This window comes from Hylobates moloch, unplaced genomic scaffold (genome assembly GCF_009828535.3).
Source record: "Hylobates moloch isolate HMO894 unplaced genomic scaffold, HMol_V3 SCAFFOLD_1, whole genome shotgun sequence".
NCBI classification, from domain to species: Eukaryota; Metazoa; Chordata; class Mammalia; order Primates; family Hylobatidae; genus Hylobates; species Hylobates moloch.
Window position 1 is genome coordinate 186,746,341 of NW_026652276.1, and position 26,480 is coordinate 186,772,820.

The 26,480-nt window shown below is 44.3% G+C and overlaps 1 protein-coding gene across 1 annotated transcript in view; it reads left to right on the forward strand.

The window, feature by feature from the left end:
- Positions 1-3,181: 3,181 nt before the first annotated feature.
- Positions 3,182-26,480, forward strand: part of CDHR3 (cadherin related family member 3) — a 73,361-nt gene continuing 50,062 nt past the window's right edge. Inside the window, exons 1-4 of the mRNA XM_032761347.2 lie at positions 3,182-3,282; positions 14,558-14,760; positions 20,627-20,792; positions 23,833-23,930. Of these exons, the coding sequence (XP_032617238.1) occupies positions 3,237-3,282; positions 14,558-14,760; positions 20,627-20,792; positions 23,833-23,930 (513 nt within the window). The 5' untranslated portion in view covers positions 3,182-3,236. The remainder of the gene's footprint in view (positions 3,283-14,557; positions 14,761-20,626; positions 20,793-23,832; positions 23,931-26,480) is intronic.

Consider the following 26,480-nt stretch of genomic DNA (forward strand, 5'->3'; position numbering starts at 1 on the left):
TATCATTATAAGTATTATGTACTGTACATAACTGTATGTGCTAGACTTTTGCATGACTAGCAGTGCAGTAGGTTTGTTCCACCAGTATCTCCCCAAACACATGAGTAACGTGTTGCACTATGATGTTACAACAGCTACAACATCACTAGTCGATGGTAATGTTTCAGCTCCATTATCATCTATGGGACCACCATTGTGTACGAAGTCCATGGTTGATGGAAATATTGTCATTATGCGGTGCATGACTATATGTTATAGATTATGTAAGGGTAATTGAGTTCCAAGTTCCAAGTCAAAAAATGTTTGGAACACAACTCCTTTGCTAGCAAATTAGACACTTACAGTAGGTAGTTCCCAGGGAAGGCCCCTGAAATACTTTAAGGGCCTGAATCACTGCTAAGCCAGACAGCATGTAGGAGAAGGCTCCTGGGTCTTATGTGAAGCTGGAGGGGTGCCTGCCCTAGAGATTCCAACCCTGCCTGAGGGACCCATTCATCCCATCTGGCTGAGACCTTGGTGGATCCAGGACGGCTCAGCATGCTGGCAGTCAGGGACAGGAGAGCCAGGGACCGCAAGGTCCCATTCAGCCTTGGTGTGATTCAGGCCCAGCTGGGTGTCTGGTGCTAGGACTAGGTGCTTTCGGAGGGAGATGGGAATTGACACATGGGCAGCAGCCCGTGGCAATGGCAGAAACAACCTCGGGGCTGGAAACAGAAGCTGTAATTACAGGAGAAAACACCCACAGCGAATTCCAAAAGATGACCCTTTTGCTCCCTAGAACCAGGGAGGGGAAGGAAGGGGAGGCATGCTATCTTGGTAAAAACAGGGCAACATGAAAAATGCTGTGCAGTCAGGCTGAAAATGAAACAGATGTGAGTTTCTTTAATGCAAAAGTTTAATTATTCTGACGTTTTCCATAACTTAATCTGAGCCATCGCTTCAGCTTTAATTATGCATAATGAAATGGATTATTTACAGTAACTCACATGACAGGAAAAACTGAGAGGTGGGAATTGGTAGCTTGGCACCTGTTGTTTATTTCTCTTTTTATTTGGCCAATATATATTGAGTACCTACTACGTATGTTTCAGCCCTTGCCAGGATCCTATTAGGAAAAAATAGTGTGGCACATGCCTGTAATATCAACACTTGGGGAGGCCAAGGTGGGAGAGTCGCTTGAGCCCAGAAGTTTGAGACCAGTTTGGGCAACATAGGGAGACCTCCTCTCTAAAAAAAAATTTTTTAAATTAGCCTGGCATGGTGGTGCATGCCTGTGGTCCCAGCTACTCCAGAGGCTGAGGTGGGCGGATTGCTTGAGCCCAGGAGGCTGAGGCTGTAATGAGCTATGATCACGCTGCTACACTCCAGCCTGGGAGACAGAGTGACAGTGAGATCCTGTCTCCAAAAAAAAAAAAAAAAGTATTTTTAAAACACATAGTATGGGCCAGTTTCTTTCACTTCTTTCTCTTGCGTATTGCTTGCGATGATACTGTGTAGCAGGTATTATTTTCCCTGATTTACAGAAGTGATTGGAACTGAGATTCTGAAAGGTTAGGTAAATTGCCTAAGGTGACACAGCAAAACTCCCTTTTGTTTTTTTTTTGTTGTTGTTGCTGTTGTTACCATCTATGTGCTTCAAACAGAGACCTATAGACTAACTTTCCTAATCTTACTACCTTTCCTTCATGCTTTACACAAGAAAAGTCAACTTTTCTTAAGGGAAATGTTGTTATTTTGAGCAGGAAAGTAAATGACCAAAGTTGTACTTTGGGGAAATTAACCTAAGTTTCTGTAGGATGTGCTGCGGGCCAGAACCCAGGCCAGAGGCAAGGACCTTAAGCCAGGGCAGTAGCAACAAGCATGGGAAGGGGCCTGGCAGGAGGCCCTGGAGGCTGGAAAGGGCTTGTCAAATGTTTGGATGTGGTGGAAGGGAAGGGCAGCCTTGCCACCCTGGGTTTGGGACGCAGGGGACACAGGGGACACTGGCAGGTGGCACGGCCTGGGTCAAATCCCTCACTCTCTGAGCCTTTCTTGCTTGGCACCCTTGCAAATAAATGCCTTCCTTTCTATTGCTGCAAAAACCTCCGTGTGGATATCTGGTTTTACTGCACCGGGTGAGTGGACCCCAGTTTGGTTCCGTAACACTGTCTCTTTCTGTCCCTCGTTGGTGACCTCCGTGTAGCACGTACCAAAAGCTGGTTCACCTGTGGGGCATGTGTGTAGTTTTCAGAGCGCCTGTGGGGTCTTGTCCAGACTGGGAAGCTCTGACTCAACTCCCCACCTTCTTCACTGCATTCCTGCCCCCAGCCTTGGGCTGCTGGGCTCTCCTACCCTAGCTGGCAGAGGAACAGGAGAGATGGTCCAAGCCCAGCTGCCTTCCACTGTGCCCACTACTTCTCTTACTGCACCATGTCAAGGGGACAGGCCACTCCTTGGCCATTCTCTGTCTGCTCTGCTGTTGCTCCTTCTCAATGGCGACTAGACCCCAGCCGGCGTTTGTTCACATGCCACATCTTGTGCCCTGGCACAGGGCTGTGTGGAACAGGAAGGCATCGTGAAGGGCAACACCTGCATCACTCCCCAGTGGGCAGAAGCCTCACAACTCCAGTAATCTTCCTTCACAGCCTTCTTCGAGGGCTGGAGGAGCGGTGGTGGGGGGTGGAGTCAGAGGGCAGTCTTCCACCTCAAGTCGGCCTCGAGGAGGGGTCTGCTCCCAGCTCTCAGATCTTGTCTTTAGAATGAGTGCCAGTTAATTCCCAAGTCTGAATCCTACTCATTGATTCAGGACAGCAGAAAAACTCCCACTTCCCGCCCCTGTTTCTGGGAATGACCACACGCCTGGCTACAGGGCGACTGACACTATCGTGAGCGGACTATGCACATCCAGCTCTTACTGTGGTCTCCGTGTCTCGGTTTTCTCTTTTGACCTCTCTTTTGGAGCTCTGGGTTGAGATACTTGGTGAGTGTGGACTTTTAAGGTAAACTCTGAGCTGACCAGGACTGGCTGGTTGGTCTCTTGGGTGCTATGCAGTCACAGAAGCAGGTAATCAAAGAACAAACAGTCTTGCGGTGTTTGGAGTCTCCCTTGGCTACCGCCAAAGCCTCTGTTTGATTTCTTGCATGGCAACAAAACCAGGAGGGGAAGCTGAGTGGCGTCTGGAATAAACTTTGGATGTGAGACGGGATTCAGGCTGTGGCTAATGTGCTGGAAGCATACACAGTTGTGACCATCAAGTATGCAAGAAGCAATCATTCTCCTGGCTCTCCTGGGTGCCATGTCAGGTAGGAACTCTATTTTGCTTTGGAACCTTGCTTGCCTACTTGGTCTGCATAATACCATTGAATGACAATGTCCCCCAAAAAGGAAATTGCCCCTGGGAGGCTTGTTCAATTGAGGGCTTAGCTGCAATAATGAGTGAGGTGATGCAGCTCCGGGGAGCCCTGGGGGACCGGGTAGGAGCCCTGGAGAAGAGAGATGCTTAAAGAGCCTAATCTATGTTGGTGTAGACTTCACTTTCCCTCTTGGGTTAACTGGCCTGCATTTGGTAGTCCTCCTGAGATTTAAGGTTGGGAAAATAGTGTTCATAGCAGAGCTTTGTGTGTATGTCAAGTGAGTCTTTGTGGAGATTCTGGCCCTTTTCTGGAGCCTCGTAGGGCAACTTGAGGTTGACAAGTGATCCTGTGAGGAAAGTGAGTTACTGAGGGGGTGTCTTCCTCTTGAGCAAAGAAAACACCTTCTGATAGAAGGGCCAAAGACTCAATCTAGTGATCATTTTACTCTCTCTTCCTCATTCAAGGGCATCAAGAATCTTAGATGATCTTTTTAATGTCAGCTTGGATTATTGAAATTGCGCTTTTAAAATTAAATTTTATTTCTGAATAGGTAGCATATGGATAATGTATAGAATTTAATTATGTTAAATTTGCAATTAATTTAGGGACAATTTACATCTTTGACGAGTTATGTAGTAAAATACCTAGAAGAGTGTCTGAGTACATAGTAAATGCTTAGTGTTAGTGAGTATTATTTATGATCTTGAGTCTTCCTAATCCAAGAACAGGGTTCTAGATACTTGTTTGAGTCTTCGTTTGTTTTTCTTAGGAGTATTTTGAGGTTCCCGTCATATAGATTTGGCACATTCTGATTATGGTTATTTCTAGTTCTTTTACTTTTTTTTTTTTACATTTGTAAATGGAATTTCTTTTTCCCTTCATCTTTCAACTGATTATTGTATGATGTATGGAAATCTATTAACAAATTGTCTTATTATTTGGCATGGTTTTTCAGGTGATTCTCATGAATTTTCCACGTTTGAAAAAATGAACGTTTATATTCTTCTTCTCCTATTTCTATAGCTCCTATTTTTTTCTTATCTAACTGCCAGGCCTGGACATCCTGGCCATTATTAAATAATGACAAGAGTGTAAATTCCTGTCTTGTTTCCCATTAAGCATGATGTTAACTTTTGGTGTGAGAGAGAAATGTTTTATATGTTAAGGAGGTGACTTTTATTCTTATTAATATAAGAATATTACAATATTTATTTCTAAATAAAAATATAATAAATAAAACTAAATGTAAGAATATTCGAGTACTTATTTCTAAATAAAAATTTAATAAATAAAACTAAATGTAAGAATATTCGAGTACTTATTTCTAAATAAAAATGGATTTTTAAATCAAACACTTTTTCAAGATCTATGAACATGACCATTTAATTTTCCTCTTCGATCTGCTAATAAGATAAATAAGTAACTGGGTTTCCTAATATTGAGCCCTCTTCTATCTTGGGCTTTTCAACTCAGCAGAGGGCAGGATGACCTGTGAATGTGAAGTGGGCCATGAGCAGTTCAGACTGTCACTTGAAGTAAACATTTCAGATTTCCCCCAGAAATATGGGCTTTTAGAGCCATAATCATTTGAGTCGAGGTGACTTTTATTGTCACTGGGGAAAGAGTGAGGTTAGGAAGAACCCAATTTCTTATATTGAACACTATCATTTGGAACTTTATCAGAAGTGTGAAAGGGATAGATCACAAAGGTTTGAAAGAAATACTTGAGATTTCTTATTTAAAACACACAATAGAATCCCTTAGGTCAAATCTTATTTTTGGAAGAGCTGCTGTGACACAAACTGTTTCTTTTGTGAGTCTGAGAACCTGGTCATTACCCTCATACTCCAACACCTGGGGTACAGAGGATTCTAGCGGGGCAGCCACATCAGCACCCCTTCAGGCTGTTGGAAGCAGGCATCACTATAATAATCTCAAATAAAGTAACATACAGTAAAAAATTAGCCAAGCATGAAGGTGGATGCCTATAGTCCTAGCTACTCAGGAGGCTGAGGCAGGAGAATCGCTTGAACCCAGGAGATGGAGGTTGCAGTGAGCTGAGATTGCGCCATTGCACTCTAGCCTGGGTGACAGAGCAAGACTCCGTCTCAAAATAAATAAATAAATAAAGTAACATAGAGTATCCTCTTTCCTTTCATGTGTTCTAACGCCTCTGCTTCCTTCAAGGCCCAACTCAAGCCCATAGAGTCTTCCTGGATTGACCTAGCTCCTGGGGAGTGCTCCTGCTGTTGCACCCTGGAGCTCCTCTTGCCTGCACATGGACTGCCTGCCAAGAGTTCAGTCCAGCACCTAATGCAGATTCAGTGCTCAGCCAAAAGTAGCATGAGCTATCATACTGTAATTCATCTGTTATATGGCCATTTCTGCCTCCTCAACTAGAATGTCAGCCCTGCAATAACAGATTTCATATATCTTATTGCTCATTGTCCCTGTGTGCCACATATATAGAGGGTATCCAATACATATTTGCTGTTTCAATTTTTATACTTTTTGAGTCTAGTATTTTCCCCACATTTACTGATACACCCCAAATGTAGAGCTTTAGATCTTCTTCCTGCTTGATATTGACATTTAAATTCACTTCTGTCCTTTCCACCTCCTATGAAGATGAGTTTCCCTTTGTGAAGCTATAGTGCTTATTCCACCAACAGCTTACAAAGGGAGGCTCTATAAGAATACAAACTAGACAAAACTCTCAACTGCCCCAGTGGAAAGAGTTGAGACAAAGCAGTCTTCTGGCTCCATCAGTCCCAAAGGATCATGTGTGAGTCCCAGAAGATGAAGGACCTAGAGAAGGACCCTTGGCATTTTTAAATCCACTGCACATGGAAGCTGTCTATGTTTTGAAGAAGCATCCAAGGAACCAGCTTTTGTATTACCCTCCTGGAAATGAAAAATGCCAGGGTATTTAATGAAAGAAGGGATCCTTGGGAGCTAGAAGATTCGCATGGACATGAAAAGGTACCAAACCCATTGAACTGAGTTTGTCCACAAGCTCTGGGCAAGAGGCAATCACAGCTTTCTTTAGCCCATCATCTGTGCCTGGTTCTCTGCTAGCCAGTGTTGGCAAATCAAACAAAGGCCCAAGACTGAGTTTCTTATTCTCCTTGGGAATTAAAGTGTAAATGCTTCTTAATGCTCTCATCATATGAAAAGGCTAGAAGATGAAATCCATTTCTAGAAAGTCTTTCTGTCAGCCAATTAACCCTATATATCGGGCCGAAAGAATGTTGCAAGAGGTTTCTACTTTTTCCATCATGTCACTTTCCTGTTCAGAGTCACCTCAGAAGAACAAAAGACAGTCCCTTCTCTCAGCTGTTCCTTGCCCATGGCAACCTCACCCCCAGCCCAAGCAGTCAGGCAGTCACTGGAATCCATCCACTTTCGCCTCCGTGTAGTTAGAAGAGATTTGAAAGAAACAAGTCTTTCTCAGGCCCACCCCATAGTGATGCTCTAAGATAAACACGTCTGTTTCTTGCCAATTATGACCTAGCTGGTGCAAAATTAATCTTGGTTTTTGCTATTGAAAGTAATGGTAAAAACCACAATTACTTTTTTTTTATTATTATACTTTAAGTCCTAGGGTACATGTGCACAACGTGCAGGTTTGTTACATATGTATACATGTGCCATGTTGGTGTGCTGCACCCATTAACTCGTCATTTACATTAGGTATATCTCCTAATGCTATCCCTCCTCCTTCCCCTCACCCCATGACAGGCCCCAGTGTGTGATGTTCCCCTTCCTGTGTCCAAGTGTTCTCATTGTTCAATTCCCACCTATGAGTGAGAACATGCGGTGTTTGGTTTTTTGTCCTTGCGATAGTTTGCTGAGAATGATGGCTTCCAGCTTCATCCACGTCCCTACAAAGGACGTGAACTCATCCTTTTTTATGGCTGCATAGTATTCCATGGTGTATATGTGCCACATTTTCTTAATCCAGTCTATCATTGATGGACATTTCGGTTGGTTCCAAGTCTTTGCTATTGTGAATAGTGCCGCAATAAACATACATGTGTATGTGTCTTTATAGCAGCATGATTTATAATCCTTTGGGTATATATCCAGTAATGGGATGGCTGGGTCAAATGGTATTTCTAGTTCTAGATCCTTGAGGAATTGCCACACTGACTTCTACAATGGTTGAACTAGTTTACAGTCCCACCAATGGTGTAAAAGCGTTCCTATTTCTCCACATCCTCTCCAGCACCTGTTGTTTCCAGACTTTTTAATGATTGCCATTCTAACTGGTGTGAGATAGTATCTCATTGTGGTTTTGATTTGCATTTCTCTGATGGCCATTGATGATGAGCATTTTTTCATGTGTCTGTTGGCTGCATAAATGTCTTCTTTTGAGAAGTGTCTGTTCATATCCTTGCCCAATTTTTGATGGAGTTGTTTGATTTTTTCTTGTAAATTTGTTTAAGTTCTTTGTAGATTCTGGATATTAGCCCTTTGTCAGATGGGTAGATTGCAAAAATTTTCTCCCATTCTGTAGGTTGCCTGTTCACTCTGATGGTAGTTTCTTTTGCTGTGCAGAAGCTCTTTAGTTTAATTATATCCCATTTGACAATTTTGGCTTTTGTTGCCATTGCTTTTGGTGTTTTCGACATGAAGTCCTTGCCCATGCCTATGTCCTGAATGGTATTGCCTAGGTTTTCTTCTAGGGAAAAACCACAATTACTTTTACACCAACCTAATATAACGTACAGAATCACTAGTTGAATCACCTTTCCTTCTATGTCCTATAAAGGGCTCTTTTCTGTTAATCTTGCTTGGCCTGGATTGTTCCTTGTTCCTCCCAAAAAAGGGGGTGGGTGAACATCTCATTAAGGAAGAGGTATATATTGTGGAAATTAAAGAAATAGGAAAAAGTTGCATATGTTGAAACAACATTTGACAATGCTTTATAGTTTACTGAGCATATACATTTTCTTTTCTTTTCTTTTCTTTTCTTTTCTTTTCTTTTCTTTCTCTTTCTCTCTTTCTCTTTCTCTCTCTTTCTCTCCCTTCCTTCCTTTCTTTCTTTCTTTCTTTCTCTCTTTCTTTCTCTCTTTCTTTCTTTCCTTTCTTTTGAGATGGAGTCTTGCTTTGTTGCCCAGGCTGGAGTGCAGTGGCGCTACAACCTTCACCTCCCGGTTCAACTGATTCTCCTGCCTCAGCCTCCCAAGTAGCTGGGATTACAGGCAGCTGCCACCACACACTGCTAATTTTTGTATTTTTAGTAGAGGTGGGGTTTCACCATGTTGGCCAGGCTAGTCTCAAACTCCTGACCTCAGGTGATCCACCCAGTTCAGCCTCCCAAAGTGCTGGGATTACAGGTGTGAGCCACTGTGCCTGGCTGAGCATATGCATTTTCTTATGTGGCATCTGTGCTGTGAGAATAAGTTTCCATAGGCCTGATGTTAGCCTGAATTTTTCTGCTGAAGTTATTGCACCACACTGACCCCTGGTCAAAGCATGAAGCATGCTGATTAATAGTGTTGCTTTGGCTGGGTGCGGTGGCTCACGCCTGTAATCCCAGCACTTTGGGAGGCTGAGACGGGGAGATCACGAGGTCGGGAGATTGAGACCATCCTGGCTAACACGGTGAAACCCAGTCTCTACTAAAAATACAAAAAATTAGCCGGGCGTGGTGGCGGGTGCCTCTAGTCCCAGCTACTAGGGAGGCTGAGGCAGGAGAATGGCATGTACCCGGGAGGTGGAGCTTGCAGTGAGCCGAGATCGCACCACTGCACTCCAGCCTGGGGGACAGAGCGAGACTCTGTCTCAAAAAAAATTCCAGCCTGGGGGACAGAGCGAGACTCTGTCTCAAAAAAAAAAAAAAAAAAAAAAAAGTGTTGCTTTGTAACCGTGGGTCCTAGGAGTTTCTGAATGGTTTGTAGCAGCTTGTAAGCATTGTTTATTGATAACAGTGAGATTGATTATTCGCACCTAGTCTCAATGAGGACCTTCTGTGGGTTCTGCCATTGAGGCCAGTTATATAACAAGAATATGCCTACAGCAAAACAGAAAAAAAATCCCAGCAAAGACTCCATAATTCCAAGATATTTGTGCATACATTGGCGGTTCCTGATCCAAGAAAGTGCATTCTTCCATCCCATAGAGAAAAGACAACAGTAAGAGCCTAGCCTGCACCTGGCCTCTGTGGATCTCCTGCCGAGGCAGCCTTCAGCTGTAGTGCATATCCTTACTTTCATGTTGTTGCTATGCTGTATCTGTTTTCTGTAATAAAACTGTAGATTTATAAGCATTGTCACTTGGGTCCCATGAGTCTTCTCAAGCAATGGAACCCTGTTTAGCGGCTACTGTTAATGTAGCACCACAGCCCTGAGAGACAGAGTTGACAGGAACCCCCAGAGAAGTCAAGGGACCAGCCTAAGGTCACACAGTCAAGCAGTGGCAAAGCTAAGGCTTGAAGCCAGGGGTCTGATTCCAAATCTCTTGTTCTTTTCACAGAACTGATTTTGTTCACTGCTGTTTGATTAGGTACTAGAGAGAATGAAGAGGTAGCTATCAAGTGATGGTCTCAGTGAGTCCTGCTCTGTGTATTGAAAGCAGAGATCTAAGTTAGAGCAGCTACACCCCAAGAAGAAGATGGCATCACCCCACATTCTTGACCCACATCTCCACTTTCAGTGTCAGAGGTCCAGGGTGGCCAACTTCCTCCTCTCTGAGACTATGGAAGCCTTAATTATCCCAACACAGGCTCCCAGGGAGGCCGCATTGGTCCATTTCTGGAGAGGCAGTGATTCAAGGGAGATAAATGAACACATCATGCATCCAGATCTCAACCACAAGCAAAATGTTTCAATGGGCTCCATGGCTGACAATAAATCTTTCTCATGCTCTTTCTTTTCCAAAGTACATGCTTCAAGCAATTCTAGTTCGATTCTTAATTAAGATGCATGTGTAAGTCAAATTCCATTAGAGCCTCCTTCTTGCTCTCTAGCACTCAGACCACCAAAGAAAGCCTGGAAGACCAGCCATGGAAGGAAAATATGCGGTGTTTTAGGGAGAGCTGGCACCTGGCCTCTACTTCCCTCTGCCATTGACCAGATGGGTGCCTTTGGATACATCACTTAAGCTTACCTGTATAACAGATGGGTTTAACATTTTGTGAATATTGTATCTTATTAATTACTCTGCTTTTAGGGTATGGACCCTAGTCACTTATTATTCTTGCTATTGCTATTATTACTACTACTACTTCTTTTACAAATAGCAATAGAGCTGGAGAAACTGGATTTTGAATTAAGGTCAGGAGAACCCAGCTTGGCTATCTTTTTAAAAAAATCAGTATCCCCAGCACTTTAGAAGGCCAAGGCAGGCAGATCACAAGGTCAGGAGATCAAGACCATCCTGGCTAACACGGTGAAACTCCATCTCTACTAAAAATACAAAACATTAGCCAGGCATGGTGGCAGGCGCCTGTGGTCCCAGCTGCTCAGGAGGCTGAGGCAGGAGAATGGCTTGAACCCGGGAGGCAGAGCTTGCAGTGAGCCAAGACAGTGCCACTGCGTTCCAGCCTGGGCTACAGAGCGAGACTCCGTCTCAAAAAAAAAAAAAAAAAAAAAATTCAGTATCCCTGGGACGTCTGCCTCAAAGTTTTAAGGATTCATTTGCATGACCCTGGCACACATGGCCTTTCCCTGGGAAGAGAGGCCACCTAAAAAAAAGTAGATCATTTCTAGCAAGAATATCGGCAGAAAGGGCATATCCAAGGACAGTCTGGCTTTCACCATACATGGGACAGGCAGTTCCCAATAAAAATTGCTTGAGAGTCACTGGCTATATCCACTTCTTCAAAATATCTCTCTCACTGCCATTCAAAATATGACCATTCAAGGAGGACGATAAAAAACTCTCTGATTTAAGGAGACATCATGGAGCTGTCCTTGGAGTCAGATGCCTGGGATTGGAAATGCTGGATCTTTCATGGAATTAGTCTCTCAGACCCAGGAATTATCAAAGTTATGATCAATTCAATAAAATCAGTGGATATACTTCTAGAAAAGCAAACCAGGAGCTATCAGCAGGCAATATTTGGGGAGCATGGCTTCTCTACAGTCCCCAGCTCCCCAAAGGAGCTGCACTAAGGTTGGGAGGCACAGTGATCTCTCCACTCGGGGTGAGGCTGTGGAGAGCCCTGAGTGGAGCTTAGCAAGTCCCTTCTACCCGAGCTCACACCACGCTCACACTCCAGCACAATTCTTCGTGTTGTTCCAAAAGCAGCCTCTTACAAATCACAGCATCCAGATCTAACATCCAAGTTGAAGGTCAATTTCTTACCAGCCCCCACAGCCATGTTGTTGCAGTGTCCCAGGGTCACTGAATAACTATGATGCATCCTACATGCATCGTCATGTGACAGGCATGGAGTGACCGACTGTCTGTAGTAGGTATGTGTATTCTGTTAGCTACAAGATCGAGATACCATGAGCCAGGGCCCTCCATGACTGTTCCCTGAGTGGCATAATCTCAGCTGTGTGCAATGGTGACAGCAGTATAATCTCAGATGTGTACAATGGTGACAGCAATACCTACGTCAGAGGATTGTGCTGGGATTAAGGGGATCAGGCAGTCAAGGAGCTAGCATGATGCCAGCTGAGCAGGTGCTTGGTAAATGAAGTGGGTACTTATTTTAGTCTATTCATTTGGGCTAGGCACGACCTTACCCTAGGCTATTATTGAGAAAAACATAGCAAGTTCTAAATTTGCTTGTTGCCTGGAGGGGCACGAGTCACTGGGGAGGGTTGGAGGGGGCAAGGGAAGAATATGGGTGAGAAGGTGGGCATCCCATGAGACAGATTGCCAACTTTCCATTTCCTGTACGGCTGTCCTTGTCTTGCTAAACAGTGAGGGAACACTCTCATGAACAGCTCAGAGAGGTGTGCACTAGTGAGAAAAGAGAATGGGAGGGAATTATGCCCCAAATACCCAACCCATCAAAGCAATAGATTATTTTGCTCATTTTGAAAAACTATTTTTGAGAGCTTTGTCTCTAAATACTCCAACCATACTCTTTCGCTCCTGGTTTTTACCGTAAGAATGCTATAATATCAAAGTCAATTGTAATAGATCTTTAAAAATCTATTCATATTCGCATCGCCCTAAACTTCAGCTGTTTTGATATTTCTGAGTCGTTGCACAGTCCTTGTCTGTAAAACTTGATAATTCTGCAAGCAACAATAACTTATGCATTATGCATTTTAGCCTCTAAACTAAATAAGATGACTTTAGATTTACAAAAGCTTGTATCAGTGAATGTGCTTATATTTCAATTTTTTCCTCTTTTCCATTTACTCCTCTGCCATCACCCCACCCCGCACCAACTGAAATAAAACATTCTGCTTTGTTTGTTCCTAGAACATTTATACCTTTCAGCGGGACAGAACCTTCTTCTGTCCCTACCCACTCCGTGCCTCCTACTTGTTCAGGGTTTTCTTCTCAGGGTCTGATGGTGGCCAAGATTGGGAAGCTGGCTGGGTAGGGGGACCTGTGTAAATCTTGGCTCTGTTATTTATTATTTGCTGTGTGGATTTCAACTCAGTTTCCCCATCTGTAAAATGACATTAATAACTGTCTGAGAGGAGTGTTTGAGGAGCAAATGAAATACGGGATTTTACATTTTGCACTTATTTGTAACATTGGATAAATGATCATTGTATTCGTTTCCTAGGGCTGCTGTAACAAACTATCACAAATTGTTTGCCTTGAAAACAACAGAAATTTATTCTGTCACAGCTCAGGAGACCAAAAGTCTGCAATCAAGGTGTTGGCAGGGTTGGTTCCTGCTGGGGGCTCTGAGGGAGTATCTGCTCCATGCCTACCTCCTAGCTTCTGCGTTTGCTTTCCATTCCCAGGCTTGTAGCTGCATCACTCGTCTCTGCCTCCATTATATCATGGCCTTTTCCCCTCTGTGCGTGTCCTGTCTTCTTATGAGGACACTGGCCACTGGATTTAGGACCCACCCTCATGCAATATGACTGCCTCTCAACCAATTACACCCATGAAGACTCTATTTCCAAATAAGATCATTCTTGGCTGGACATGGTGGCTCACGCCTGTAATACCAGCACTTTGGGAGGCTGAGGCAGGTGGATCACTTGAGGCCAGGAGTTCGAGACCAGCCTGGCCAACATGGTGAAACCTCGTCTCTACTAAAAATACAAAAATTAGCCAGGCATGGTGGAGCACACCTGTAATCACAGCTGCTTGGGAGGCTGAGGCATGAGAATCGCTTGAACCCAGGAGGCAGAGGTTGCAGTGAGCCAAGATCTCGCCAGCCTGGGTGACAGAGCAAGACTGTCTCAAAAAAACAAAAACAAATAAGGTCATTCTGCAGTTCTGGGTGGACATGAATCTTCTGGGGACACTGTTCAACCCACAATAGTAACTATCATTATGAAAGCCTGAGAGAACACAGCTTGTTCCTTTTCTCTGCACTGGCAAAGTCTTGCAGCATCGTGCACCTTAGAATGGTCCCAAGGCTTTCCTGGAAGAAATGTGCTTTCTCTTAAATTGTAAAATTCCCTGCCTGTAAGGCAGCCCAAGGCAATTCACATAACATCCCTGAGCCTCTTGTTTCCTCCTCTGTGGAATGGTTGTTAATCTACCAACCAAGAAGTACTGCTTGGCCCTCTGCATGATGCCTACAGAGTCCAATTATAACCAAAAACTGTCTTTGAGATTACTAATGGATATGGAGAGATTTACCATGATTTTGGTGTTCTCCAGTCATACACACTCAATTCTCAGATGACCTCTAGATTGCTGATGCAGAGAAGGAAAACAAACTCTTGTAAGCTACAGGGCCCTGGAAGAGAGAAGATGACATTATGAGGCAAGGTCCTTTAGGCGGATGTCTGTCTCTTAAGGTGTCACAGTTCTCTTTCCCTGCTCTTCCCAAAGGCTGGGAGAAAAGAGAAGGGAAGCAGGGAGACAAGAGAAAAGCAGCAGCTTTATTTCCTGAGTGACAGAAGCGGATTTCTTGGTTGTTTGGTGGTGGTTGTTTTCTTGGCTCCCAGAAGATCTCACATATCCATTGCCAGCACTTGGCAAGAGCATTTGTTCTCGGGGAGTGACCAGCTCCCATCGTCACCCTGAGCTACGAATTGAAGCCACAAACCAAGCTGTTAAGTCCCTGTTCCCAGCAAAAGGCTTTGTGTTCATGTCATCCTGCACCCTTTTTACTCCACAGGGGGAGAAGCACTACACCTAATCCTCTTACCTGCTACAGGCAATGTGGCAGAGAATTCTCCACCTGGGACTTCAGTGCACAAGTTTTCTGTGAAGTTATCAGCATCACTGTCACCTGTGATCCCAGGATTTCCCCAGATAATCAACTCAAATCCCCTCACTGACGCTTTTAGGGTGAATTGTCTGTCAGGCACCCACTTTGAGGTAAGCAACAACTTACCAACATGGGTGTAGCCTGCAAAGAGGTGATCCTGAAAATGAGGGTGGATGGGATGCCAGATTGGTGATTAATTCCTCCATTCTGGTTTAATCTTCCCTGTTGTAAGATCCAGAAGTCCTGTTTGAGGCATCCCAGGGCCTTCTGTGCTAAGATGCTCATGTAGCCTTTGGACCTTCTCCTCTCCATACAGTTTACATAAGCATTATGCTCAATATGTTGCAAATAGAGGGCTGTTTCTTATGGCCTCCACCCCTCACATGACGTCAGGTGTTAGGTGTGCCTACAGTATCTAAATTCTTTGGGTGGGGTAGTTTGGATATCGATCTCCCTAAAAGCCATGCCCTGATGAACTTGTGTCTAGTGATTCTGCTTTCCTATGAGTCTGATTTTTTCAGAAGATAATCTAAGAGGAGACTTATTTAATTAAAAAGCCATACACCCCTTAATAAAAATATAAGTCTAAATGTCCAGCCCTACCATGTGAATGTTTCCTCTTGGATAATTCAGAGCCAACCATTGACATTCAAGAGGCATGCCTCTGCTGCTCTGTTTTCTAGTTTGTCATTTGAATCTTTTCCAAAGCTGTCACTTCCCTAAAGTGGGGACAAGCCTGCTTCTTGCATGCTTTCCACTGGTAACCGCAGAGGCCTTCTAAGGTGTCTTTAGGGTCCTATGTCTGGATCTGCCTATGTTTCAGTATTCCGTGCCCCTACCTCCTTCCTCAACTGGCCTGGGAACTTCCTACTGTTATCATCAGCTCTGCCATTGGTCCAACCTGCCATTCCCCTGGATACTGAGTCAGGGTTGCTTCCCTGAGGTTCCCACTAGGTGTTCTTAAACTCAGCTTATCATTAGTCACTAGGAGAGCTTTGAAAAATCATGCATATTGGGGCCCTGTAGCAGACCTGCAGAACCCATGACTGGTGGCCAGAGCCCAGGTTTCCGGTATTCTCATCACCCCGGGGGAGCCCTCGGGGAGGTAAGGAGCACACATTCAGTCAGTCTACATTGCAGCATGCGGTTTACATTCCTGGGTCCCAGATGCTGGTTCTGTGACTGAACTGCCCTGTCCACCGACTCCCTAGACATTCAGCTTGTCTTTAACAGCTGCTGCTGCTCCTTGTTTCCTGTAAGCCTTGTCAATTGCTTACCCTTATAGAGCGTGTTGTGTACACTGGGTACTGTTGACAGTGCTTTGCATATGTTTGCTTTTCTAGTCGCAAAACATAAGGATTGTATTTATCTTATTACCTCCCTTTCACAGATGGGGAAAATGAAGCACAGAGAGATTATGTAATTTGCCCTGGGTTGCACAGCTAATAGGTAACTAAGCTGAGATTGGAAGCCAGGCAGTCTGGCTCCAGTGCTCTCATTTTAAAAAACAGCTTTATTGAGTATAATTCACAGAGCATATACTCCAGCCATTTAAATTGTACAATTCAGTAGTTTTTAGTATATTCATAGTCATGCAAGCATCACCACAATCTAATTTTAGAATATTTTCATCACCCCAAAGCAAAACCCTGTACCCATTAGCAGTCACTCACCTATTCCCTTATCCCCCTAGTCCCTGGCAACCACTAATCTACTTTGTCTTTATGGATTTTCCTATTCTGGACATTTCCTATGAATGGAATCATTATAGTATATGGTCTTTAATGACTGACTTCTTTCACTTAGCATAAAGTTCCAAGGGTCACCCATATTGTAGCCTGGATCAGTACTTCATTGTTTTTTATGGCTGAATTATATTATATTCCATATTTTGTTTTTTCATTCATCAATTGACAGACATTTGGATTGTCTCCTCATGGGAGTTCTCAACCTTAGCATTTATGGTCTACAGCCTTTAGTGATGAAAATGACCATGTTCCTTTGAATTTGCATAGAGGCTCCAAGGCATATTCACATACCTGATCTCTCTTTTTTTTTTTTTTTTGAGATGGGGTCTCACTATGCTGCCCAGGCTGCACTTGCATTCCTGGGCTCAAGTGATCCTCTTGCCTCAGCCTCCCCAGTAGCTGAGACTACAGGCACTGCACCACCACACGTGGTTTCATCTCTTGATTGTTACAACATTAATATCACTATTTAGAAATTTTTTATTCCTATTTTAGACATAACAGAGACCCAGCAAGTTTAAATGACTTATCTGAGATCACATAGCCGTAAAAGGTGAAATAAGAACTTCATTCAGTCTCCTGATTTCCAGTTCCAGGCTTTCTGTCACATTGCCATGTATGTCTATTGCTGTTTGGGTGAGCTCTCAACTCTTTCTTCATGGGACCTGCTCTTCCCACATTCCATGGGATTCAAGCAGGGCTGCTAATCAAGGAAGAATTCCATCCTGTTCCTAACCTCTAGAAATGGCAGATTGCTTAGCACCTCAACTCATCTAGGCTCAAGTGTTTGGTGTATTGTCCTAGACCTGTGCTCTCCTTGCATCACATCCCACAGCCGCATACAACCCTGTGTTGGTAGTAAGATGGGCCACAGTTTCACAAGTCATGAAGCTGTTCTTAAGAACTGATTGCTTCTCCCCAGAAACTACCCAACATCATCCGCCTTCCCTCCAAGAAGATCCTACTCTCCAACCGAAATTGCTCATAAGAGTTACTCCTGCAGCCTTCCAGACTTGAAAATCTCTGTGGCAGAAACTGGCCCCTCCTTGGATAGCCTTGACATTCTGGAGGATGGCGAGTGTAGGTCACCATTTCTTGTGACTCATTTGTACTTTCTGAGGGTAAACTCCAAATCATGCAAGAGGCCAAGCCTCCCTGCTTTGGGACACAGCTATTGAGACTTCTGGTGGTGCAGGGAGTGGTGAGGAGGAGTAATGATAATAATGAGGAGGAGGAAGCTAACATTTCATTTACGGGGCATTTACCATATGCCAGGAATTTCCCTAAATATTTTGTGAATGCATTCATTTAATCCTCATAAGAATGTTATGAAGTGGTGTACTGTTATTTGTACACTGATGATGGGAAAACTGAGGCATAGAGAGGTTGAGCAACTTGCCCAAGTTCACATAACTAGGAGATGGCAGGCTTGAGATTTGCAATCATGTAGGCTGCCCCAATAATTCTTGTTCATAGCCCTCATGCTGCACTCGTTTGCTATTGCCCAGCAAGAGGAATGTCGGATCCTCATTCAGCCACTTGTAGCTAATCATAGGTCAAGGGTGTTCTCCTGGAGCAGCACCAGAGGCATAGCTTAAGAGGCCAGGGAAGAGTGACTGCCAGCTGGCTGTGGAGAGAGGCTCTCTCTGAGGTCCTGTGGAGGCCAGCACCTGCCCCTCTTTCATTTGTCCATCTCTGTGCTTGACTCCCCTCTTTTCCTATCTACTGTCGTGAGCACTGTGTCCTACAAATGTGCTCGGTCTTATCCAGAACAACCTCAAATTTAACATGCCTAAAGTGAAGCTTACTGTCTTTCTTTCTAAAACTCTGTAGCAAGCTTGCCCACAACCAAATCGAGGCTCCACCACTCCCAGCTATGACCTTAGGAGAGCTCCTTCCCCTCCCTCTCCTAGTTAATCTCCTTAAACGTGAAATGGAGGAAGTTTTGCCAACCTACGGTCATTGTGACAATTAAATGAAATACTCCACAAAATGACTTGGCAAGTCTGGCACGTAAATGCTCAATAAATGCTGGTAACAACAACGAGAACAGTTTTTCCATTTGTGTTGAGAGCAACCCCATTCTTTTGGTTCCAAGATACAACATTTCTGGACCATTTTTTGACTGTTCTATTTCCTTCCTCTGGGGTGTGAGAGCTACTCCCCAAGGAGAGGAGGCTGGCAATAGGTAATACTGAGGTCAAGGATCTATCCAAGCTTGGCATGCAGGAGGAGGCTCCGGGCTTAGCAGGGAACCAGGCTGTAAATCAGGAAGCCAGGGTGTAAATCATGAGAGCAGATCATCTCAACAGGAGTCCACCTGCTCTGGTGGATGTATATTCCTTGAACAGTTTTTGACTACTTAATGATTAGAAAAGTCACCATTTGCAGACTGTTTGCTCAGTGCCAGACAGTCTTCTAAGTACTTCCCATAGATCAGCTCATCGAATCCTCACGATAACCCAAAAAGTAGGTGTTATTATCCCCATTTTACAGATGGGAAAACTAAGGAACCGGAAGGTTAAGCAATGGGAAGGCTGGCCTTTGAAGCCAGTCAGTCTGGCTCCAGCATCTGTGTGTTTGACCCCTGTGCTACCCCTCACTACCATGTGCCCAGCATAGAGACCAGTTCATCTCCACTTACGTGGCTCCTAGGTTGCCTCTGTTCACTGGTAGACACAGGAATACCTCTTTTTACCCCATCAACAATCCTCCATACCCTCTCCGTTCACCACAAGTACTCATTCACACCTGTGGCCCTGTTCTCTTAACCGACCTAGAACTTGCAACGTCCAACACAATACCCACCAACTCCTCCACGAAGCCTTCCCCAGCTAAACACAGCTCACAGTGAACTTTTCTCTCCTTCAGTTTCCATAGTACCTTGACCTAGCTTTTTAATACCTTGTATCATTCTTCAGCTGTTTAACTAGGGCAATGATTATTTCCCTAGTTACAATCACATGGAAACAAAATCAGAGAAAGGGAAGGTGATTTTCCCAAGGCCACACAGAAGTTCAGTGGTGGAGATGGAGTTGGAGCCAAGTTCTGTCTTCACAGCAAGATGCTGAGTGTCTCATCACCTGGCCCCAGTCATATTAATAACCAAAAGGTTCTACTGGCATGATTAAGGACATACATGGAATTTAGTCCTCAATGTCCCCAAGGGTTCCGGGCCTTCTGGGAGTTCAAGGCTCTAAGTTGGTGGGAGTCTGTGCCTATAGATATGAGCAATCACAGGCTGGTCTCCAGTTGATTTCAGCAGGACCCTCCCAACACAGACCACCAGAGTTCCTGCCGGCAATAGCTCTAGATTCTGGTGATGTCTCTCTGGCCCTGTTCCTCGCATCCCTCCTACATCTACAAAATACTGATAGTGCAGACTACAAAAGCTCCTGACAATGGAAGAATGTGTGGAAAGGCACAAAGAAAGTGAACAGTCTGTTGATTAAGTAAATATCATTACTTACGCGGATGTATCTTTCATCTCTTTTTTATTTTTGGATGTGGCTTTGGGAAAATGAGAATGAAATGATGAGTCAAGATATAACTTAATGGCAATCCCAGGAAAGCTTAGTATTCTTTCTTTTTTTTTATTTTTTATATATTTATTTTTTATTTATCAGGTTTAATGATGAGGTTTGTTGCACAAACCACAATGATAAGGTTTGTTGACCTGCAGCAACCTTATGCGTAATATAAGATGTGCATGGTCTTTGACCCTTGAACATCAGCATATAGACATGCATGTATACATGTTATGGTTCTATTTTTATTTATTTATTTTTTAATTATACTTTAAGTTTTAGGGTACATGTGCACAACGTGCAGGTTTGTTACACATGTATACAGGTGCCATGTTCTTAACAATGAGGAAATCCAACTATATTCAGGGTAGTTAAAGGATTTTTCTAGGAGCCTACCCCCAAGTAGCGGAGAGTTTTTTGTTTTTTCTCAGTCTGTCCATCTCCAGTCAATTGCATCAGAATGTCTCCTGTTTTTCTTTCCTAGGAAACACAGCATCACATGCAGGAGTCCCTTTAGTGAAGTATCATAGGGCTTATGTTGGAAGGACTAAGGCAAAACAACTGGTTCCTCTGACAGTGAATGAATGCTGGTTTCCGGGATGCCAGATGCTTCCTTCCTAGGAATATCCCTTTGCAAAGTGCATGCATGCAAAACAGATCTTCTTTCACATGGTTACTAAGAATTTTGCATTTTGTTTTAGATTGTCACCACTGGGAAGGAACAACTAGATTTTGAAACAGGACCAAACATATTTGATTTGCAGATTTATGTGAAGGATGATGTTGGTGTCACAGACCTGCAAGTCCTGACTGTCCAGGTGACAGATGTGAACGAGCCACCTCAGTTTCAAGGCAACTTGGCGGAAGGTAGGATACACCAGGATGTGCACTGCAGCCCAGACAGTGGCATCAGGGAGGGCCCTGGGGGACAGAGAGAAACAGAAAAAGTAAATAAACAAGCAGCTGTTTCCCTGGAAAAGGCAGCTGCTTAATGAGCAGGGAATAAATGAAATGTCCTCCAGCTCAACACTCCCAATAATAATGTCCAACAGTTTGCAAAGCCCTTCACAGGCAGGGTTTCTCCTGGTCCCCTCCCAGTCCCAGGGAGGAAACTGAAGCTCAGAGAGAGACCTCGAGTGGATCACTGTGGAGGAACCTGGCTGAGCTGCCCCTAGGCTCATCCCTGTGTACCCTGGTCATTGACTGGCTTGTTCATTCTCCCCATGGACTCTGACTCCTTGAGGGCAGTGTGTGTCTGCTACAATAGGGACAATGTAAGGGACCAGAGCACACAGTAACTAATGTCTTACAGGATCTCCCCCAAGCTCATGGCTTTGAGCATCATCCCTATTCTGACAACTTTCAAGTCTGTCATTTCAGTCCAGGTTCTGCCCTGAACTGTGGCAGTTGTAACACAAACATCCACCTTTCTCACCCAGCACCTCCACTTGGATGTTTGACAGCACAAACTTAATGTGCTTCTGAACCAAACTCCTGGCTTCCTCTCCACCCTCCACCCCTACCCAAATCTGCTTCTCTTATATCTTTCCCATTTTGGTTAGCAGTAACCCCATCCTTCCTGTTGCTTGGACCAAGCCTTGAGTCATCCTTGATTCCTCTCTCTTTCACACTTGATATGAAATCCATTAGGAAATCTTGCCAGCTTCTAAATATACCCAGAACCTGGCCCCATCCTAGTGTCTGCATCACTACCACCATGGTCCAAGCCACTCATCCCATCTCACCTGGATTGTTGCAATGGCTGGCAGCTGGCCTCCCAGCCCTCCTGCAGTCTGTTTTCCATACAGCAGCCGGAGGGATCCTATTAAAACATCAGTTAAATCAAGGCACTCCTCTGCTTAAAACCCTACAAGAAATTCCCATCTCACTCAAAGGGAGTCTCCTTAAGAACCAATTAAAGGCCGGGCATGGTGGCTCACGCCTGTAATCCCAGCACTTTGGGAGGCCGAGGCAGGTGGATCATGAGGTCAGGAGATTGAGACCATCCTGGCTAACATGGTGAAACCCCATCTCTACTAAAAAATACAAAAAAATTAGCTGGGCATGGTGGCAGGTGCCTGTAGTCCCAGCTACTCAGGAGGCTGAGGCAGGAGAATGGCGTGAACCCGGGAGGCGGAGCTTGCAGTGAGCTGAGATTGCTCCACTGCACTCCAGCCTGGGTGACAGAGCGAGACTCCGTCTCAAAAAAAAAAAAAAAAAAAAGAACCAATTAAATCTGGCAGGCTGCCTACATTCCTTACCCTCCCACCCCTTCTCCTTTCCCCTTCTCCCCCTCAGTCCCTGTGACCCAGCCTCTGGCCCCCTTACTGATCTGCAAATGCCTCAAACATGACCCTACCTCAGCATTTTGCATTTGCTGATTCCTCTGCCTCCCCTCGTATCTCCTGGCTCTGCCTCATTTCTTTAAGGCCAGGTGCAGTGGCTCCTACCTATAATTACAGCACTTTGGGAGGCTGAGGTGGGAGTATTGCTTAAGGTCAGGAGTTCAAGACCAGCCTGGGCAACAGGGCAAAACCCTATCTCTACAAAAAATACCAATATTAGCCAGATGTGGTGGCAGGTACCTGTAGTTCCAGCTACTCAAGAGGCTGAGGTGGGAGGATCACTTGAACCCGGGAGGTTGAGGCTGCAGTGAGCTGTGTTTGTGCCACTGCACTCCAACCTGGGTTACAAAGCAAGACCTTATCTCAGAAAAAAAAAAAACTTGACAAGTGTCATGTCCTTCCCCGCTACAGTGAACCTTCCATAGCCACTTTATTAAAATTGTAACCCAACTCACACTTCCTTCCCCAATTTTTCTCATAATGTTTCTCACTAATATACACACATTTTACTCGATTATTTTGCTATCCATATCTTCCCATGGAAATGGAAGTTGCATGAGAGTAAGGTTCTGTTTTGTGAGCTGCTTGTATTCCCAGTGTGTAGATCAGTGTTTCGACATAGCGCTCAGTAGATATTTTTTTGAATGAAGCGTGAGAGTGATAAAAAGTGAATGAAAGCTCAAGCTCAGATGTAAGGCATCTGGATTTGAATTTTGATTCTATCATTTACTAGCTAGGACAACTTCATAACTTCCCTGAGTCTGTGTTCTCATTTGAAAAGCACTGATTACACTAAAAGAATAAATACCTGCTTTATATTAATAGAACTGTTATGAAGATGAAAATAGAAAATGTATGTTAAGTCCTCAGCACAGTGCCCCCCAAAAGAGTGAGTTACTTTTCATATTGTCCATCATCACTCAGAAGAAAAAAATGCCCGAGTGAGAGCTCTGTGGCCCCTGGGTCAGTGCTGGTACCGCCTGCTCCTCCCTCCTCTCCCATCACCGTGAAAAACTCTGAAACAGATGAAATCAATTTTTGGTTCCTCCCTTGAGCCTCTGTAGCCCTCCCCTACTTATTCTATTTATCTCTATTCCGCTGTAAGGTCCCTCATTTCAGCGGCTCATTTCTGCAGAGTTGCCAAGTGTCCTTCAAGGGGTAACTTAGCACAGTTAAGGAGGGATTTGCACATTAAAGTGGATTCAGCACATGGGAATCCTCACACCAGAGGTTCCTATCTGGGTTTACTTCCCAACTCTCTGCCCTATCACCTCCTTCTTTCCCCACCCCAAACAGCATCACCCCGGGGCACCTCTCAACAGAGGACATGAGTGAAGACTCGGTACTAGCTTAGCCAACCCTAGCACTTTATGAATTCCCCTAAATGGATCCATGCAGGAAAGTTGGCCAGTGGTCTTGCTCATGGATTTTCTTATTGCGTTCTTGGTCCCACGATGCCAACACCCTTGGTTCCCTTGGTTGTGTACAGCTGCCTTGATTTTGGAATTCCCCATTTTTGCTTTAATAAGATGTTTCTTATTCCACTTTGGACACTGGTATAGGTCTACACCTCTACCTAGTAGAAGGAGCAAACCCTGGATTCATTTACCAGGTTGAGGCCTTCGATCCAGAAGACACAAGCCGAAATATTCCCCTCAGTGTAAGTGTCCTTATATGGAAGAGGTGGTGTTTGTCCATACTGGGTTAGACACAGGAGCCTGCTGTCCTGAGTCTTGGTGGGGTGGGTTTGGGCAGTGGCAATTGGGGGAATGTGCGTCCACTTCCAAACGCAGTGTATGCGGGATGGTTGGAATGAATAAAGGGGCTCTGGGGCCAGACACTCTAGAGTGGATCTGTGGCTCTGTGTGATCTAGGCCAATTTGTTACCTCTCTAAGCTTCAGTTTCTTCATCTGTAAACAAAGAAGAGTACCAGCACCTACTGCAGTAGAGAAGCTGTGAGTATTACATAGACAATGCATGTAAAACCACTTAGCGCCGTGCCTAGTGTATCAAAACTGCTCAATATTTAAAAAATCTAAGCTGATAAAAACCAGCTCTATTTTAAAAGCATAAAATGTACGCCCCAAATCCAAGCATTTACATACCTTTCTCAAGAGATGAAACCAAGCTGCTTAGAGCCAAGTTTAAAAAATTAAAAAAGAGGCCAGATGCAGCGGCTCATGCCTATTATCCCAAGATAGGAGGATGGCTTGAACCCAGGAGTTTGAGACCAGCCTAGGCAACATAGTGAGACCTCATCTCTACAAAAAATAAAAAAATTAGCTGGGCATGGTGGCGCATGCCTGTAATTCCAGCTACTCAGGAGGCTGAGGTGGAAGGATTGCTTGAGCCTAGGAGTTTGAGACTACAGTGAGCTATGATCATGCCACTACACTCCAGCCTGGGCAATAGAGCAAGACCCTGTCTCAAAAAAAAAAATAAATAATTAAAGAGTCCCAAGAATTCTAGGTTGTAGAGCAGGAGATTGGGTCCTGCGAATTGCCTCATGATTCAGTCTGAGACAGCGGATCTCTCTTCTCTCCCTTCTTAATCAGTTTTCTTAATGTAGCTACTAGTGGGGCAACTGTAACCACCAATCCTCAGGTGAAGCCTCTTAGTTGGTCCCTGGGAGTGGACGCCTCAGCTCCTGGCTCTGCCCACTAACGTGGCCTGTGCACACACTGCAGCTGAGCAGCCCAGGTTGGAGAGAAAAAAGAAAAAATAAAGCGAATCCCACCCGACTAACCTTGGAGCCGGAAACACTCCTGCAGACCCTGCCTTACAGAGAAGAGACTACTTGAAATATGACACTCGGGGAATTGGTAACACCAGGAGGCTGTTTCTACTGTTTGCTGCATGATTTGCAGCTTCAATCGGACTACTTTTTCTAACAGGAAGAAATGAGCCTCGGGAATACCAGGACGATATAGTCTACAGACTCTGAAACAAAGCTATTATAAAATTATTGGATACAACTTAAAGTAAGGGAATAGTCGTTTTTATTAGAAGATGATCCTTCTGTGTAAAAAAAAAAAAATCACCCATTCATTCATTAACTCATTCATTCAGAATTCATTCATGCTAATATTTGCATGAATAAATGAATATGCAAACATTTAATGGGTGTCTGTGTTAAGAGCAATACTAGGTGCTTGAAATGCATACTTCTTAATAGCATACTTCTCATACTAGTTAGGAATGTGTTTGTCTGCAAATAACAAAAGTTAACCATGGGAGTGTACATGGGAACTTTTTTTCTTCTCTAGTAAGTCTAGAGGCAGGCAGGCAGGCAGTTCAGCACTGGTGCAGCTGCTACCATCAGGAGCCTGGGCGCTTCCTACGCTTCTATTTTTCTAATCAGAGCATGTTTGTTGGCACTGTCCTCTTTCTCACCTCATGATTGTGAGATGGGTGCTGCACCTCCAGGATTTCCCTCTGAGTTCCATGCAAGAAGAAGAAGAAAGAAGCAGGGAGGGATACAGCGTAAAGCAGGCAGGCCCAATCTGTCCCTTTTTTGTCAGGAAAACAAAAACTCTCTTGGAAGCCCTACCCAGAGGACTTCTGCTATATCTCACTGGCCAGAACTGTGCCCTACGGCCACTTTTGCTTACTGGTGACCAGGGATTCTGGATGGAGATAAGGTCAGAAACCCGAAGTATAGCACCTCACTTATGTATTTTGTTCATTTCAACATTTACAAGGAACTCTCTATGTGCCAGGCATCCTATTAGATGCTTTGGAAACAGATGAGTAGGACACATTGACCTTAGGAAGTGTAAACTGCATGGGAGACATTCATGTGTCAGGGAGAAGGAATAGCGTTTCCTCACTTGTCAAAAGGTTTACGGCTGACACTCCTATAACAAACGAGAGATTAACAACAAGAGTAAAGTGTAACAAATTTATTTAACCAAAGTTTTACATGACATGGGAGGCTTCAGAAATGAAGACCCAAAGACCCCCAGGGAAAACTGTATTTTTATGCTGAAGTTCAATGAAGAATGGCAGTCGTGTAGAATCGTAACTGGACAAAAAGGGGTATGACCTAAAGGTAATAAACTGGGGAAACTTAGCAAGGCCCTGTTGTTCAGATTCTTCTTGGTCTCTGGTTGTAGGGTCTGGAATCCTCTAGAATCAGGTTCTTATGACCTACTTTTAGGGGTGGTAGGTCAGATAATTCCTTTATGATCATGCTTCAGGGGAGAAAGT